This window comes from Poeciliopsis prolifica, unplaced genomic scaffold (assembly GCF_027474105.1).
Source record: "Poeciliopsis prolifica strain line A6 unplaced genomic scaffold, Auburn_PproV2 SCAFFOLD049, whole genome shotgun sequence".
In the NCBI taxonomy this organism is placed as follows: Eukaryota; Metazoa; Chordata; class Actinopteri; order Cyprinodontiformes; family Poeciliidae; genus Poeciliopsis; species Poeciliopsis prolifica.
In genome coordinates, this window is record NW_026562424.1 from 3199639 (window position 1) to 3218431 (window position 18793).

An 18793-nucleotide genomic window follows, 5' to 3' on the forward strand; every position below is an offset into this window, starting at 1 on the left:
CTTTAAGGGTCCTACTCCTCACCCACTACCCAGCTGTGGGATGGGTATCACAGATATAAAGCGTCCAACCTTTTCAAGAGCTTGCTGTTTGACCCCCATTCCTGCCAAGCAAAGACGGGCGAGAAAGGTCAGGAAAAGGTCAAGGATCAGTGCTCTGTGTTGCCGTGTCTGGCTTGCAGGTTTGCAGTGTCACATGCTGCACAAGCCCCCATTTGTACCATTAGCACTCTATAGAGTGATTGCAAAAGTTTTAATTCCCCTTTAACTTTCACATTTTGTCTTATCATAGTCACATTTTTCAGTCAACCTATTTATATTTTATATGACAGACCAACAAAAGTAGATCACAGATACAAGGCAGTAACCATGCATGAATAATTGCCACAGCTGCAGACGTTTAGCATGTATTTGCCTCCAGCCCCCTCAGTGTTTCAACCACTTTTCACTGCGGTTGCAGCAGGAAGTGTTCTATGGTTCCCCTCTATCAGCTCTGTATAAGTACAGATAGATTTGTTTTGCATTTTGATCATGCAGTGAGCAGCTTGTAAATAAAGTTATAGAACCTAATTCTGCTTTAAACTTCACAACTTTCCTGACCTGTCTGCTGGGTTCTTTAGTTTTCAATGTTTTCTAATGTTCTCTAGCAAACCTTCACAGAACAGCTGCATGTATACTGGAAATGACACTATCGACTCAGTAAATAGTGTATCAGGATAAATAGGTGATTTCATTTGGGTGTAAAAGTATCAAAGGAGTTAATTTTTAGGTTTTTTAGGTTTTTATTGCAATTTTTTGTTTAACTTTATATCACATAAAACCTCCATAAAACACATCATAGTTTGTGATTGTAACTGTACAAATTGTGAAAACGTCGCATCCATGGTTACACAGCAATGTTTTACCATTCAGCCTTTAAAATAAGAGGCGTGTTTTGGTTTGCGTAATAAATTTTGAACAGTGTTTTAGTTGTACACATTTCACTAAAACACTAAAAAAATGTTGGAAATTGCTGAATTTAGGTGCAGAAGTGTAAAAGAATTGGGATCAAGCAAACCTGCCTGTTCACCTCTACAACTGTTCCAACTTTGTTGCATTCTCTGCCATTCACTGAAACCATCTTTGCCCTTTCAGTGGCTGCTCACTAGCATGCTACTCCAGCCTGAGAGCTCACTGAATGTCACAAGCCGTCTCTGGTTGCGCCCTGTTCTTTTTATAGCCAGACAGCTGAAATGTGAGGGGTCACAAAGGCAGGATAAATACAAGGGCCAGCGCGGAGGAGAGGTGTCGCAGACGAAGGCCGGATCTTCTGCCTACCACTCTTCTCTCAGCTCTCCTCCCAAACTCAAAGGTAAAATAAAAAAGAGCATAGAGTCTGAAATCTGTTTTTTATTTAATATTTTGAATAGTTAGAGATGAAACAGATGATCGTCACATTTTGTGTGATCTCAGCAGATGACAATTTTTTGCATGCAACCCACAGACTCACCAGTGCAGATGACAAGTTTTTATCTTGTTCATTACAAAGACTTTTAACATGTGGTGAATAACATCGTCAAAGTACTTCTGCCTGGAAATCTATTTATGTTTAGCCCTCATACAATGAACGTAACAGCTTGCTATGGCTCAATAAGTGCTATGAGTGAGCAGACAGAGCATTGCAGACTGTGGTCAATGTGGTGGCGTTTCTGTTTTCTACGCGTGGGAAACTGACAAGTCGTTGAAAAAGATTTTAATCTAGCAGGGCTGTTTGCATTGTTACTCCTCCTCCAGAGTGCCATGGCTGCTGAACATCTGAGGATTTTTCCTCGGCTTTGGAGCCTTGCAGTGGCATACCATGTAAATTTAGCTCAGCCTATTCATAGAGCAGGCAAAGACAAGAGGAAGAGGGCAGCAAGTGTGAAGGGAAAGGTCAGAGATACTGGGTTGGAAAATGGAATAGGTCAGTCACATGCTAGGAGGGATTTTAAAGAGTGGAGTGTAGATCTAAGTACGGCGGCATGTTGGGGCCACTGCAGCTAGAAAAACAGGAAAAAAGGGGGATCACAGAATTCTTTCCTATAAAAACTACGTCTTTTCTGAGCTCCAAATATTTACAAAAAAACCCTGAGATTTTTAGATTAATCTCAATTTTTTATTGAAGCAAGAAAATTTATCAGCTCAAAAAACTGAAAATCTGTGAGAAAAAAAGAAAATGAAATATTGTAGGAAAAACTTTTGAAACTCTGAAATCTGTTTTTTCCAGAAAAATGTCTTAGATTTATCTCAAAATTGAGTTTTCTAGCAAATTTTTTACTTTTCAAGTTCAGAAGCTGATTTTTCTTACTTTTTTTAAATTTCTGAGATTAGTCTCAAAATTTGTCAACTTTTTGGTGGAAATTTATCCCTCATTTTTTTCTATCTACTATTCTGCCCTGGTAAGCAACAATAAAATGAAGCTGGGAAGCAGCAGAAACACTTGTACACGTGAAACTGTGTCAAACACTTCAGTAGGTTTCGCTTATTACCAGAACATTAGAGAGAGAGTAAAAAAAAACATGCAAAGACACCTTACCACCACTTCCTTCACATTGTCGACCTTTCGGTCCTTGGCCTTCATCTTGTACTTTCCCACTCATCTAGAAGAAAACCAAAACCACAGACCTTTGCAGTTTTGCTGAACTTTTTCCCCCATTCAGTTTAAGCCCCATGTTTGCTTTTGCTGCTCCAAAGCTTTATCTGCGCTTCCTTTCTCTGCACAGAGTCAGGATGCCTCACGCATACCCTTTCCTCACTCCTGAGCAGAAGAAGGAGCTCTGTGACATTGCTCAGAAGATTGTCGCTCCAGGCAAGGGAATCCTTGCTGCAGATGAGTCCACAGGTGAGAGAGAGAGCAGTGAGAATCCACCGCGAATGGAAAGCAAGACATCCTCCTTAAAAAGCTATTTATGTCATAGCAACCAAGAGTTGGCATCTGAACACTACTCAACTCAATAAACGTAGCAGCAGCGGTATGGAGATCTATTAACTTCAAGCTGTTGAACACTATGCCATGTTGCGCTCTGTTCTGAACACCAATATTGCTTTATTTTCAAAAATAGAGAAAATGGTTAAATCTAAACTGTTTCTATGGATCATTTATCAGCATAGTTTAATTCAGTTCTTAATGTCTGGTAGTTTTTAAATAGAATACCATTCAAAGTCGTCCATATGCCAAACTTCAGCGTTGTAATTCCAAACTGCACCTTAATAAATCTCTTTTTACCAAAGAGTTATCCTGTTTGGCTTTGGCCAAGCCTTTAAACTTTAGATTTTAAACAACCTTTAGAAATAGAAACAACTTGTCTCTCAAAGGGGAAATTCAGGTGTAAGAGCAACAACGGATTTAAAGGTTCACACAAAAAGTTCTAAAAAATGATGAAAAATCATTATAATAATATATTATAATATTAACAGAACTCAGTATAGCCTTTTAAATGTGATTCAACCCAAATTGGAAGAAGCAAATTGTCTGATAACTTTAGCATTATGTCTAAAGGGTATTAAGAAACATTGAACTTGCCATTTTATTTCTGTTTTCACAGATAAAATAAATAACCTGTAAGAGCAAAAACTAATCTGGTTTAGATTTGAACATTATTTTCTGTCCCAGATATAAAAGATGGTATCAATCTAATCATGTGTCATATCTCACTAAATTACCATTTGTTTACTGTAATTACAACCACAAATAGTGTCACTCAAGCAATTTAGAAATATTGGGGGATAAAGCAATGGTTGTTTAGCCAACAAGCCCATGTTGACAGTAACTGGATAACTCTTTACTCGCCTGAAATATATAACTTTGGAACACTTTAGCATTGATATATGCACCTTTAAATCAAAATAATATGGAATCTTCTGCAAGAGTTCAATCAAAGAGTGGCTTTATAACCTGCAGGGAGTGTGGCTAAGCGCTTCCAGAGCATCAATGCTGAGAACACTGAGGAGAACAGGAGGCTGTACCGCCAGCTCCTCTTCACTGCTGACGACCGCATCGTCCCGTGCATCGGTGGCGTCATCCTGTTCCACGAGACCATGTACCAGAAGACCGACGACGGAAAGACTTTCCCCCAGTACCTGAAGGAAAGAGGCATGGTGGTCGGCATCAAGGTAGACAAGGGCGTTGTCCCTCTGGCCGGAACCAACGGCGAGACAACCACCCAGGGTGAGTAGAGCAGGAGCTGGTAGTGAATCCTTTACCAGCGATTTGTATCAGCCACTTTTAAAATATTCTCCATCCTACAGGTCTCGATGGACTGTATGAGCGCTGTGCACAGTACAAGAAGGATGGTGCTGACTTCGCCAAGTGGCGCTGTGTCCTGAAGATCACTCCCACCACCCCCTCAAAGCTGGCCATCCTGGAGAATGCCAACGTCCTGGCTCGCTATGCCAGCATCTGCCAGATGGTGAGCATGATCTCTTGAGAAGGTTTAGAATCTTTCACTGAGAATTTTGTGTCCGTTAATCGCATGGTTGTTAAGTTAAACTTTAAAAAAAGCTTAAGAGTCGTAAATACTCAAATACAATATGCCCATCACTGTCAGGAGAATGTTAAGAAGTTAGAATTTAAAGATGACCTATTATGCTAAGTTTACATTTTGTTTGTTTTTGTACTTACATTTGTGTTTCAACTGCTTCTAAAAACAGCTCAAGTTCTTAAAAAACACCTTGCCAATTAATTAATGTCTGGAAAGTGGCTCCTTTCAAAAAGCTCCTGATTGTTGAGTCACAAATCATCAGGCTCTGCCCCTGACCTAGCTACCCAAACAAGGCCTAGCTGCTTACCAGCACGCTTGGTCAGCTGGTTTTACTGCTGCATGTGTGCAATGGCTGCTGGAAAACAGAAGTATTTTCTTGTTCACTTACAGTATTGAAACTATGTGCTGCATTCTTGTGGATTGTACAGGAGGCTCCTCTTCTGCTTTTTAAAGAAGTACAGTTGTATGACTGCACGTCTGTTTTCACTGTTTTCAGTGTAAACATTGCTGTTAACGTGACAACAGGCCCTAAAACAGTTCATTCTGAAAGGCGCTCAGAGCAGGAGGAACTGAGCAGAGCAAAGTCTCATCATCTAAGAATGATTTAGTATTTAATGAAGTCATTTAGTATAGAGCTGTGCTGACTGTTCCAGGAAGCATAAAATGTCACCTGTAGCATCAGCAATGTCTTTCCTCTGATATTCTTTCCTCTCGCCCCCATCGTGTTGCCCTCGCTCCTGCCTCCCTCCCTCAGCACGGCATCGTCCCCATCGTGGAGCCGGAGATCCTCCCTGATGGCGACCACGACCTGAAGCGCTGCCAGTACATCACCGAGAAGGTCCTGGCCGCCGTCTACAAAGCCCTGTCCGACCACCACGTCTACCTCGAGGGCACCCTGCTCAAGCCCAACATGGTCACCTCCGGACACTCCTGCTCACACAAGTACAGCAACCAGGAGATCGCCATGGCAACGGTCACTGCGCTGCGCCGCACTGTGCCCCCTGCCGTCCCAGGTAAACGACATTTAAACACTTAAAGAAAACAAAAAGAAAGGCAGCTTTCTTATATACATCCTCGGTTCTTGATGGATTTGTTGATATAAAGGATTAATGCAGGGCCGGCCCAAACATTTTTGGGGCCCTAAGCATATTATTAACATGTCAAAAACTAGATACTTCATCAGGCCTACGCTACACTGTGCATGTTCCTATTATTAGCTCACACTGCAAAAACACACAATCTTAACAAGCGTTTTTTAGTTTCTAGAGGAATATCTCAGCACACTTGAAATAAGACAAGTTTAACTTACAAGTACCTTTTTAGCAAGATATAGGAGCTTGTTTTAAGTCAGTAATATTATAACATATAATTTAATATTGATGAAAAGATATTTCCACTTGTAAGAGGAAATTCTTTTATAAGCGAGACATTTCCTAATTTATTATGAGGAAATGTCTTCATATTAGTAACTCACATTAGTGGGACCAATACTTAAGGATATTAATCAATATTAATTAAATATTGACTTAAAACAAGCTCCTATGTCTTGCTGAAAATCCACTTTTAAGTTAGTTTTGTCTTATTTTAAGTGAACTAAGACATTTACACTAGAACTTAGACCAAAAATACTTGGTAAGATTGGTATTTTTTGCAGTGTACATTAGACTCGTTTTATTATTTCTCTTGGTTTTAATCTTACAGGAGAAGCAAACAAGCAAATTAATTTCATTTTGAAAATGCAGAGTGGTATTTGCTGTGTGATGTATTAATTTAATTGTTTGCAAATAACATTTGCAGACAAATACTTAATTTACAGTAAACAAGTTGAAAAGTTTAATATGTTTTGTTCTTAAAATGTCAAACAGAAAGTTGACAGAAAGTATAAAATGTGTAATTTATTACTACAAAATAAAATAAAACAGTGCTCTTGGGGGCCCCCTGGTGGTGTTGGCAGCCCCTTCACTCACATATGTCTTGGGCCTGCTCTGGATAAATCTTCAGGGAAAGTTGTTACTTGACTGTATTTTCATGCCTTGTACAGGAATCACCTTCCTGTCTGGTGGCCAGAGTGAGGAGGAGGCCTCTGTTAACCTGAATGCCATGAACCAGTGCCCTCTGCACCGACCTTGGGCTCTGACCTTCTCATACGGCCGCGCTCTGCAAGCCTCCGCCCTCAAAGCCTGGGGGGGCAAGAAGGAGAACGGAAAGGCATGCCAAGATGAGTTCATCAAGAGAGCTCTGGTAAGCTTTCAATTACAAAATGCTCCAGAATGAACTTGGAATAAATCCACTAATGTACATTTTATTTTCCTCCTTCAGGCCAACAGCCTGGCCTGCCAGGGCAAATACGTCTCCTCTGGAAGCAGCGCTGCTGGTGGAGAGTCACTGTTTGTGGCTAATCATGCTTATTAAGCATAAACGCACTCCCCACCGTCTACTCACCATTATCGCATCACCATTTATAAAAAGGGCAGTTCCTCCATAAAGGAGCGCCTTCAACATCCTTTGTTCACCAGTAACACTAACAAGAGAAAGAAGAAGTGGTTGATGGAAAATGTTTGTCTCCATTCCCTTACTTTTATTTCTAAACACCTTTTTGTACAGGTGAAGATTCCCTTTTTGTTTTTACACATTTTGTTCCTTGATCTGCTTCGGACGAGTACAGAGTTTAACATTTACACGGCAAAAAATACTAATCTTACTACGTGTTTTTAGTCTACTTTCTAGCACACTTGAAATAAGACAAAACTAACTTACAGGTAACTTTTTAGCAAGATATAGGAGCTTGTTTTAAGTAAGTAATTTCTCAATATTAATTTTTACCAGTGGAACAATATTAAGTAATTATCCACCTAGAAACATAACTAAAAATGTTCAGTAAGATTTGTGTTTTTTCCAGTGTACAAATACCATGAAATAAAGTTTGTATCCAAACACGTCGCTTTCCTCCATTTTGTAGTTGGCTTCTCTTTGCATGCTCTTTGTGTCTCGCAGAAATGACAGAGCTAACCTGAAGCAGGGACATGGTGAGAGAAGCTGCACTACTGACAAAACAAAGCAACGCTCAAAGATTAACTTCTGCATCTCTGCAGACACAATTGTCTAAGTGTGCTTTGGAAAGAGGAAGAAAATGCATTTTTGCAATGTCTGATAAGAAAGGTGCTGAGAAGATAAAAGATGTTATCACTGGGCAAACAAACGTCAGTCGCAACAAAAGCGAAACCCGTTTTAGTCACGGCGTCCCCCTCGCAGAATGTCGTCCTCATTTTGTCGCCATCTAAACGTGGCAGCGGTTGAGTTTCATAACAGCTGCAGCCCGGTTCTTCTCTGCTGTCTTAATTTGTAAAATAAATTCACATATAATTTTGAGAATATCTGTAATGAATGAATTGAGTTGTTTGAACATTACAGCAAAACAATGGAGATTAGCTTAATTCTCCAGTATGTGACTTTTACAAAAATTATTTTTTTCTATATTTATTAAAATTGTCACTGTGTCCTGACAGTATAATATCAGATAATCTGTTTAATTGATCTCTCCTCCCAGCGCTACTAATATGAAATGTTCCCAGTCAAAAACCTCCAATCAGAGCCAGGAGGCGGGTCTTAGCCGCTCATTATCATAATGCTGGAGAAACGACTTAGGAAAATAAATCAGTGGTGAACCAGCTATAGCCTAGCAGAGACAGGTTACGCATGAGCTTGATTGACAGCTCTAAGTCCCTCCTACTGGCTCTGATTGGTTGTTTCTGACTGAGTGGTGTATTTCAGCAATTAGTGATTAATTATAAAATTTACTTAAAAACCTCAAATAGTATGAGCAACTGATTATTCCAGATTATTCTATCATCTTCACCACTTTTATCTGATGCTTGCTGCAAATTTATGTAAATCTAAATGGCAGATTTTTTCTAAACATGCTTAGCTTAAAAAAACTACAGTAATTAAATAAAATTATAAATTTCAGCTGCAGTAATGTAGAGCTGTCAAGCAATCAGATCATGTTGGACATTATCACTAACACTAACGTGTTGAGGATTTGGTCCTTGTGGCGGTGGTCGTAGGTTCGATTCCCAGCCTGGTGACATTTTGCCGCATGTCTTCCCTCCGTCAGTACCGTGTTTCCTGTCAAATAAAGACCACTAGAGCCAACAAAATCTTTACAAAAAGAAATACATTTATTCACACATGTCATTTAAAACATGCCATCATCCTGTTGTCTTCTTCATCTCCCCCAGTAGTAACATCCTGTTGATCACATGACTCATGTGACGTAAAAAAAAAAGTGTTTCCACTGCTCATTTATGAAATACAGCCGAAAATCCAGCTCATTATCATTGAAAAAACTATTTTTTTCAATTGGTGTGTTTCCGTTGAGCAAATTTATTTTCGTAATTCCCATTTCCATAAGATGGTTCATGGAAATGCAGTTGTTGGTTTTCTTTTGAAGCCTTTAATACTTATATTTTTGCATCTTCTTGCAAAGACACTAAGTTCTCCTGAATGTCTAGAAAAAATCTAAAACAAAGTAAAAGTAGCATTTTTAAACCAAAAAGGAGCCAGACAGAGACGACAGATTATTAAAAACATTGAAGAAAGTCCAATTTTCCTTTCTAGTTATTGAGTTTTATATGGTTTTGGTAGATTTGAAAAATCTATTATCTTTATAAACAGTGGAGCTGTTTGACTGGAAGGCAAACAGCTCCACCCAGCAGTCACAACATAGTAGTTCAAATCTTTGACCCCCAGTGACCTTTAGTATTTTTATCAAACCCCTGATGGGGAGCCTGGTGTGAATGTGACACCGAATGAGAACATTTTTCAGAGTAGATGTAATTTCATCAGCAGTGAAAACATTTGGATGCTCTTTTTTTTTACAGTTTTGTTGTTTCTTGTTCCCATTTTTTCTTTCACTTCTTAAATTCACAATACACGAGATCATCACTTACCTGTAGTTTCTCGTTATGTTAGAGCTTCCTCTAACCTGGACTTCTTGCTGTCATGCATGAAAGCAACAAAACGCCACTTCAGTTCTGCCCTGTTTTCACACTTTAATCATCTTCACGCATCGCTTGCTCTTCCATGCCAGACTGAACTCTGTTCTCCTTTTTTAATGGCTAATTACATTTTTTCTTTGTACTTTTGTTCTGTGGGGCCCGGTTTCTCTTTTCACATGAATTTCTGTGGCATTTCACGAGTTCCTTCTTTGCAGAGGAAACGGTCGTGGTGAGGTCACCGCCAGATTTAGAGTCGGACGTCTATTAAATGACAGAAAATGTCACGCTGTCATGAGTAATATGATGAAGTGTCAAACTCCTTATCGCTTTCCTCCTTACCCACATTGAAAAGTGTCACATTCAACACAATTTGTGCCTAAATAAACACCAGATAAAGAAGCTTTGAAAGTCCCAACTGTTCCAGTCTTGTGCTTTTATCTCCAGTTAGAGATCAGTTATTAGTTTTTCTCTTTTTTTAATCTTAGGCCTGAATGTCGTCTCTGTTGTGTCCAGCCTCGGTCTAAAAAAGGCCTGAGTGTCATTTTGATCACGAGCCTCCAGCCTCTTGTGGACGTGCTCACAGACAGCTGCGCCGTCGCTGCCATGCTTTGCTCTCTAATCTCTCAACATGCGCAGATGCACTTTCTGCCTGCTGACGACGTGAAAAATGTTTTCTCCTCATCTCATCTGCAGAGTCTCTCACAATAAAAATGATTTACTTGATATTAATGACAGTCTATTTAAAATCAATAAATTTGAAGTTTTAAAGTTTATCCCATTTTTAAGCACTTCAGATTAGAAATTCTCCACTTTTTGTTTTTCTGGTTTATTAATGTGGCAGAAGTTTATTCCTGGTAGTAAGAAGAAGAAAGTGTAGTTCAAATTGAGATCTTGAGGTTTAACATTCTTAAAAACAATCAGATGCAATTTATGAGTAGGGCTGAAATGAGTAATCAGATTAATTGTGATTAGTCAATTATTGAATCGTTAACTAATTTAGCAATTGATTAATGGTGAATTGGAGTTTTCAGACTCAAAAAATTATATAATTTTTTCTAGATTGTTTTATTAAGATTCAAATAACTTCGGTTCACAACTTAATTGTACAAAAATAGTCACGTCAGTCCAATTATGCCGTCATTGTGACTGTTCCCAGTTACCAACCAGTGCATCATGTTCAAGTCAGATTAGTCTGATCAACTGTAAGGAAACCCAGCAGATTGCTTCATCACTGACGTGCAGCATTCAGTCTTCCTGCATTAGTGCTCAATCACTTGCACTGCACCGGCTGTTTAAAATACATTTATCTCTCAGGCTTTCCAAATTTCATTAAACTTCTGAATTTAAAAAAGACATTTTTCTGCATTTAGCATGAATAAATAACTTTGAAAATTCCAACTTACTCAAAGAATTTCATTGAGTAATGAATAACTGCAGCATCACGGTCAGAAGGAGGACAAAAGAGAACTGAGTGGAAAGATCGCCTGAGTTGCGACACGTAAAGCTGGCGTCTGCGTCAGTGCCGTTAGAGCTGAACGTCACGAAGTCCGCTGTGGTCCCAGCGATCTGCTCTGTGATCCACGCCTGAAACTGAGACACTCGAGCGTAGACCTCAGGAAAACCTGCAGTGGCACAGGGGATCCCAAAGCTTGTGATTCCGGCCTGGATCCACCTGGAGTCCTGCTTGCATTGCAGAGGTCCACCGGAGTCTCCCTGACGCAGCAGGACGAAACACAGAGTTAAATAACAAACAATGTTATGTCTTGCAGAAATATTTGTACCATTGAACTTCTCCATATTTTGTCAGATTAAACAAACTAACTAATGCTTAAGTATTTTGTCTAGTATCTTGCCCCCCCTGCAGTAGCACTGCTGCCCCCCAGGGGGCGCGCCACTTTGGGAACCACTGAGGCCCTGTTTACACAATGATCCAACGAAAATGGGATTTTTGTTTCGTTTCTGTTGACACATTTACATGAAGACGTCCTAATTATAATCTTTGTTTACACCAGGGGCCCCCAAAGTGGGTTCTGGAGGGCCGGCATCCTGCATGTTTTAGTTCAGAACCGTTGCTCTCTGGAACCCATTTTCAATCTGTGCCGTTGTCAGAGAAAACATTTGGTGGTTTTATGTAAATGTACTGTACAAACACAACAAAACGCTTCCATTTTCACCAGAAATGACTGTCGTTGAAACAGGGCCTGAGTTAAGAGTTTCAGAAGGTCTGGGAGAGACTTTCTGCTCTAACTGGTGGTTCAGCTGTTGAGCTTAAATATAAATGCACGCAAAGAACCCCTTGAAACTAAATACCACTTTCCTTTCTCTTCACATTGCTTTGTGTTAGTTTAAGAGATAAAAATACTGTGGGTTGAATCTTTGAGCTGAGGCTTTAATTATGGATCAGCTTTGTTAATCGACTGTAGATCTTTTATATCTTTATTGGGATTCACCTGACATGCTCCTTTGTTCTCTTGCCCGGCGCACATCATTTTGTTCGTGATGGTTGCGTCTGTATTTCTGTAACTACAGGCGCACTGATTGTTTCCAATGACAGGAATCTCAACTTCCTGTAGATTAGAGGTCGCTGGCAAGGACACTGAGAATCACAATGTGAAAATTAGCATCAGATGATCCATTTAAAAATGATGACGTTCAATTTGACAAACAAAACTCCACACAGGATCCTCACCATTGCTCAATAGTCTTCCCCAGCCGGTGATCCAGCATGAAGTGGCATTGAAGAACTGGCTGAGGTTGCTGGCGAGGCAGATGGGTTGGATGAAGTTGTTGAAAGTGACCGAGCTGCTGAGTTTCATCAAGGCGAGGTCGTTGTTGAAGAGCGTGTTGTTGTAGTTTGGATGGACGATGATCTGGCTCACCTGGCGTGAAACCTCGTTATCATTGGGCCCAGCCTGGGTCTGTCTCCCGAAGTAGAGGGTCCACTCACTCAGTGTGTTCCTGCATTTAGAGAAATTAAACAATAAGAAAAGAAATAGTCTCATAATACGTCGTGTGTCTTAATTTATTGGATGTTTTTTTCTTTTTAAAATTGTTTTCTGTCCCAAATAACCCCAAATCTGACATATTATTTTCTGCAAGCCTCAAATGCCATTTCTTACCATTTAAGGTGGTAAGTATATGTAAAGGTGGCAGATTGTGTTTCCTTGAACAGGTTAGGATATGTCTGTAATCTACAAAACATGTTTGTTACATTAATTTGCACAATAAAGAGATAAAGAGGTTCTACTTTGCTGTGCCTATTGTGAGCTCTCTGCAGACTAAGTTGTTTTAGGTCCTTTTGTCTTTTAAATCCGAATAAGTTGCTGCTGGCCACCCTCCTCATCTCAGCGCTTACACTTGCACATGAAAACTGCAGAAAACAAATGTACATCCATACAGGCATGAAAAGCAGAAGTGGAGCCTCCTGTAGAGTCAACAAGTAGTTTCCAGACTGTAAATCAACAACAAAACATTTAGTCTTTTCCTGCAGCCATTGTACAGCGCAGTCCTGGAGCTCTGACTTGGTTGCTAGGTAGCAGTGCCTGTTGACTCAGTATTTGGGAGGTTTTTGAAATGACTCATTTTCCAAACACCAAAAACGTTACTTCATTGCAATAACATGGCTGGGTGTTTTTAGAAGCAATAAAAAACCTAATGAAAGTACAACAACATGCAAAATGTGAATTCTGTGTAACATATCCACTCTAATAAAGTAGATTTTCTTATCACAACAAACCTTGAACCATTTTTATAAAGTCAAATTTGGACCTCTGAACATGAAATTTGAAAAAACAGGTTCTAGTTCGTTGTTTATCGAAAGCAGGTAGAAGGATGGTTAGTAAATTACTGGTGTTGAATTTGAACTTGCTGAGTTGTCAGCTAAAGAGAGGAGATGAATTTTGACGTCATGCAGCAAGGCAGGCTATACAGAAACTGAAATGAGTCAGGAGCCACTCAGTGTTTGAACTTGATTGAGTAACTGCATCTCTGTTCAGAGCATAAATTTCCTGTTTGTCGCCTTAGGAACTCTTTCTGATCTACTTTTCTGATGATGCAGATTCAGCACATACCAAGAGATATACTGGGAATATTTAGCAGTCGCTTTGTGAACAATATTTGGTTATTTCGCAATATTTAGCTTTATTTGAAACAATGTGATGATAAAAAAAAAAACACTTTTTTTGTATTTACTCAGGTTAGCATGGAAGCAGGAAATGTTTAATCTGATTTAATGTCAGATAATGACAGAAACGTTTAGCCAGCAGCTGCACAATATTGATGCCTGGAAGTGATTTGAATTATGTTCTGCAGTTTTAATGTCACTGTTTTGAAAGTGAAGTCATTGTTTACTGAGAGGAGAATCCTTTGGTACTGATTCTTGATTTTCCAAGGAAGTACATCTTAAATCTGTTACTCTATTACACAGTTTCAAGACTAATGTGATGGTTTTACGGCAGTATAGCTTGTACTTCTGAGAAGAGATGGCTTACTATTAATTGTTTCTGCATTTAAGCCATCATAAGTCTCATGATGAATCAGAACGTTTCACTTCCTCCTTTACAGGTAAACCAAAAAAAATACAAACGCTGTGATTAGTGGATTTCCAGCAAAGTGGGTTATGGTGCCATACCTGTGGTAGACTGAGGGAACCAGTAAGAGTTTCAAGTTTTATTTTGTTTGTTTTTTTACACCTCACTATCCCTTCCTGCACTTTCTTCATGTATTTTATTGCCTTTAAAGGTCACACAGACAAAAATATGGATCCTTAAAAAACCCATCACAGAATAAAATCCCCTTTTATTCACCGCAAAAACTACGTTCATTTAAAAACTATATTTGAAGTTTTATTCAATCGTTGTAGGTTTTCTGTCCTTACATTGGTCAGTTTGTGACTTTCTGCATTGGTGACCAGTCTGAGTGAGAAACATTTGCAGGAAACACAACGCGTTCCTCACTAGGCCCAGCGCCGCGTGTCAGCAGCGTAGAGTTTCACCACCGAGGAAGTTCCTTGTCTGCTGTCTGAAAGATATTTGTCTAGTTGCATCGCTTAAATGTCACTTCAGTGTTTGTAAAGGTAGATGTTACTGATATCAAGAGACATTCACTTTCTCAGAAAGTGTTTCTGCTGAACAAACTGTGGTTTTCCATGCAAACATAAAATCTTACCAAGTACTTTTGGTCTAGTTTCTATTGCAATTCTCTTAGTACACTTGAAATAAGACAAAACTAACTGTATAGCAAGATATATGCACTTAATTTAAGTAAATAATTTGTTAATGTTGATGAAAAAGTATTTGTTTCTTTGGCAAGTTGTTTCTATTGTTTTTCCCAGATTATAAGTGAATTTATCTGCCAATTAAACTAGAGCATTTTTTATCAATCAATCAATCAAATTTTATTTGTATAGCACATTTCAGCAAGGCATTTCAAAGTCAATATATTACATTTTAATCAATATTAAGGAATTATTTACTTTCAATAAGTATATCTTGCTACAAAGTTTCTTTTCAGGTAATTTTGTCTTATTTCATGCGTGCTAATATAATTGGAGTAGAAACTAAACCAAAAGTTCTTGGTAAGATTTTCTATTTTTGCAGTGGCAGGTTTAGTGTGACTTTGAAATATAACTGAAAATGTATTTATTTCAATAATTACACATTTTTAAAGACATAATGTGTATTTAAGCAGTTTATTCTTGATTATTATGCCTTAAAGTTCATAAAAATACAAAATTCAGGTTCCCAGGAAAACTGTAAATATGAACTACTAATGAATCAGAAAACAGGTTTTGTCTGTGTATTGTGCATTAAATGCATTCGATATTCGATCTGCATTAGTTTTGTGTTGCAGGCAGGTGATGACCTGGAATATTCAGATTTAAAACACTTTTTGTTGAACTAATGACTGTTTCTGGTGGGAAGTTGTCGTATCCTGACCGTTCTGGATCCTTCCGGCTCCGCTTTCTGTCCTTTAAGGTTTTGTTTTTTCTGGTGCGTTACCTATTCTCTCCAGTTGGGGGAGCTGCCGTTTCTAGAGCTGGATTAGAAATGTTTTGAATTTTTCCACTGGTGTTTTGATGGTTTTATCTTTGCGAGTAAACTCCCAACTCTTGAAGGTTAGAGAGCCTCTTTACCATCACCCTAATCTTTAGATTCTCTGTCAGATCCAGACTGCGGCGCCTAATTATTAAACTGCCTTCTCATTAATTTATAATCTGTACTTTAATGCTTACTTCCAACAACATGTCCATGTGAAAAATATTGTTTTGCTATAATCTGACACCAAGCATCTCTCCTTTTCAACAGTTATTCAAATGTTTCACATTGTCTCTGTCAGAAATAAATGATTGTATTGTAGTTATTTGATAAATATGTAATATGTAACTTTAAAAAAAAAACTATTTTTATCGAATCTGCAATATGAGATAATCTGTGATAAAAAAATCTAACTGGTCTGCCTTGTCAATCACAATCACTACACAACAGTGGTTGTTGTGGCAGAATCTGCCAGGAATCCTAATGCTAGTTAGCGTAGCCACTGATGATGGTGGAGAAACAGTTTTTCAGGAACTGTTGAGCTGTTTCTGAGCCGTCAGCACGTTTAGTAGAGTGTACTCAGACTTGATTGACAGCTAGGGCACTCCTGGCTGTGATTGGCTGATTTTCATCAGAAGCCGTGGATTTCTTCTAAAGGAGCTCAGGGAAGAGATGGAGAACATTTTTTTCACAGATTATGTGTTTCATAATTACAGCAACATGGTGACACATTTAACAAAAATATATATGTGAAACATTTTATTTTATTAAAGTTTCATAGCTCTTAGGTGTGTTAAAGCAGAGACACTGGCACTTGAAGGCTAAAGTTTGTCAACTGATTTCAAGCCTGATTTTCTTTTAGCTCGTCTATTTTTGTTTTCTTTCTTGTCCCTTAGCTTCAAGCTCTAAATCTGAATGATTATTGATTATTTTCAGGTGGTTCTGGTCTTTTCTGAAAAAACATTTCTCCTTTTTTCATAAAGGTTCCCACAGTGGACGACATGTCGAGTGGGTCTTACGTCAAGATGCAGTGGGCCGCTGTGAGAACCCACTGGCTGTTGATGAGCGTCCCTCCACACACGTGGCTCGACCTCCGGTGGATGCTGACCTGCCAAGGCCACGACCCGGCAGTCGCGCCACCACCGCCCACGATCTTCGTGTTTAGAGGTGCCACTCCACAGCCTGACAAAGCAAGCAGATAATAATTATATATACAGGAGTATAGTAACAGTAACAATCACTGGAGTAATTTTCATTATTTAAAACTTTAAAGAGTTGAGAAAAGCGCCATTGCACTCACCCTGAGCTTTCAGGCCTGCAGGAAAAGAAAATGTAGAGATTAATAGCAGGTTGGTGTTCGCAGTGAGTCACAGCGGCCACACGAGGGCGCTGCCGTTGGCGCTTTCCTTCACATCACAGTGAACTTTGAACTGAGCTTTGTCATGGTTTATTTTTAGAACCTAATTCGCTGTTATAAACATTACTGCTGTCATAATATTGTTTCCTATCGGTGCTACCATGAATTTAAACAGATAAAATTAAGCTTATATTTCCTTGGTCAATTCATATGTGTTAAAACAACAATAACCTGATAAATAAACACACTGCAAAAACATCAAGTCTTACCAAGTATTTTTGTTTAGTTTCCAGTGCAAGTAACTTGAGATAAGAAAACTAACTGACAAATATTTTTTTTCATAATATAAAATTCATATGATGTAGGAAAAATGTCTTGTTATAAATGAAGCAATCTGCTAGTATTAGAACTTTTTCATCAATATTAATTAATCATTTACATAAAACAAGCTCCTGTTTCTTGCTGAGATGTTACTTGTGAGTTAGTTTTGTCTTACTTTAAGTCTACTTGAAACTAGGCAAAAATAGTTGGTCATTTTTTAATTTGACATTGCATTTTGATATAAAATGTCATAATTTTAAATTTTACAGCTACAGTTTAACAGAAAAAATACTTTTTTGAATTGCAGTTGAATTTAAATGGATCACACAATAAAGAAACACTAAAAATCAGTTTATGTATTTTATATTAATCTGTTTGCCACAGAACACACGAGGAGGGTAAATATAATTAGTAATTAATCCTACCTCGGCCAGAGAGGACCGTACACATCAGCAGCATCCACAGAGTTGAAGCCGCCACCATGTTGTTTGCTCTAAAACTTCCTGCTTTCTGTCCACACAAACTGCTATGAAAGCTTTTTACGTGTACAGTAATAAAGCAAGAAAAACACTCCCTTCCCAAACCTGTTTCTCTTCATACCAGTAACCTCCAACACATCGTGTTTGCATTCATCCAAAGCCTGGAAACCAGGTGTACAGTTAATTATTGAGCTGTCATGAAGTGTTTGACGTTTTGTGGCTTTCTATTCATCTCTTATCAAAGCAGCCCAACCTGTTCTTTCCTAGCATCTCTGGTAAAGATGTGTGTGTGTGTGTGTGTGTGTGTGTGTGTGTGTGTGTGTGTGTGTGTGTGTGTGTGTGTGTGTGTGTGTGTGCGTGTGTGTGTGTGTGTGTGTGTGTGTGTGTGTGTGTGTGTGTGTGTGTTTATCATCATTGTAATCTGACCACAGAAACACTTCTATTAGTCAACAGGCATTTGGTTTTATGCCATTTCTAGACATTCACCCAGGCCTGCAGTCCAGGTGAGATAACGCAGATTTCCAACAGGTGATGCTATGGATGACGTCAATATGGCAGCTGATAACGATACTAAATGATACTAAATACAAAATGTTACCAATTAATTTAGGTTTAGCTTCTCGTGGAGATATCTTAGTACTTAAAATTAGACAAAACTAACTGAGGTACCTTTAATAGCATATTTTCAACTTTTCAAACTCAGAAAATTCCAAATTTCTTCTCCAAAGTTTGAGATTAATCTCAAAATTTCTGAGTATTTTAGGGGGACATTTACTCCTCTCTTTTTTTCCGTGGCCCAAACAATCCGTCATAGAAAGGTTTACCTAATAGGTTGTTTTTCTGTTAGATTCCTATCTTCTTCAGGATTGGATAAAAGTGGAGCAAGAGATCGATTGGCGGATTTGTTCGGCGTCTCGATTTACCTACATTAAACCATCACCTTCGGTCCGAACTCTGGGCAGCGAAAGAAATGAGAAACGAAAGGATGTTTGGATGGATTGCTCTACTGTGATGTCCAACCTCTTCAAAATAGTTTTTATTTGAAAGCAAAAGCAAAATTAAACTGTTTGTCCAAAGTTGCACCATCACCATGATATTTTTTCAGTTA

The 18793-nt window shown here is 38.7% G+C and overlaps 2 protein-coding genes across 2 annotated transcripts; one reads left to right on the forward strand and one right to left on the reverse strand.

Annotated features, from left to right (window-relative positions):
• The first annotated feature begins 1243 nt into the window (after positions 1–1243).
• Positions 1244–7432, forward strand: aldoab (aldolase a, fructose-bisphosphate, b). The gene is made up of 7 exons (XM_055057770.1): positions 1244–1348; positions 2739–2857; positions 3917–4183; positions 4264–4424; positions 5251–5509; positions 6538–6737; positions 6816–7432. Exons 2-7 carry the CDS (start codon positions 2746–2748, stop codon positions 6906–6908), a joined length of 1092 nt encoding a protein of 363 aa, XP_054913745.1. The 5' UTR covers positions 1244–1348; positions 2739–2745; the 3' UTR covers positions 6909–7432.
• Positions 7433–10540: 3108 nt separating this feature from the next.
• On the reverse strand, positions 10541–17713 carry zgc:123217 (uncharacterized protein LOC641414 homolog). The gene is made up of 6 exons (XM_055057841.1): positions 17632–17713; positions 16829–16843; positions 16548–16710; positions 12183–12451; positions 11944–12089; positions 10541–11206 (listed from the first exon to the last, which is right to left on the reverse strand). Exons 1-6 carry the CDS (start codon positions 17687–17689, stop codon positions 10907–10909), a joined length of 951 nt encoding a protein of 316 aa, XP_054913816.1. The 5' UTR covers positions 17690–17713; the 3' UTR covers positions 10541–10906.
• Between the last annotated feature and the right edge of the window lie 1080 nt (positions 17714–18793).

What these genes read in the sequence shown, in the direction of transcription:
- aldoab (XM_055057770.1), top strand. Translation starts at nt 2,746, where the DNA reads ATGCCTCACGCATACCCTTTCCTCACTCCTGAGCAGAAGAAGGAGCTC. An exon ending in TGCTGCAGATGAGTCCACAG is followed by an intron (nt 2,858 to 3,916) that starts GTGAGAGAGAGA and finishes TATAACCTGCAG; the next exon opens with GGAGTGTGGCTAAGCGCTTC. An exon ending in CGGCGAGACAACCACCCAGG is followed by an intron (nt 4,184 to 4,263) that starts GTGAGTAGAGCA and finishes TCCATCCTACAG; the next exon opens with GTCTCGATGGACTGTATGAG.
- zgc:123217 (XM_055057841.1), bottom strand. Translation starts at nt 17,689, where the DNA reads ATGGTGGCGGCTTCAACTCTGTGGATGCTGCTGATGTGTACGGTCCTC. An exon ending in GGGAAGACTATTGAGCAATG is followed by an intron (nt 12,090 to 12,182) that starts GTGAGGATCCTG and finishes TGTGATTCTCAG; the next exon opens with TGTCCTTGCCAGCGACCTCT. An exon ending in AGAACAAAGGAGCATGTCAG is followed by an intron (nt 11,207 to 11,943) that starts GTGAATCCCAAT and finishes CTGCTGCGTCAG; the next exon opens with GGAGACTCCGGTGGACCTCT.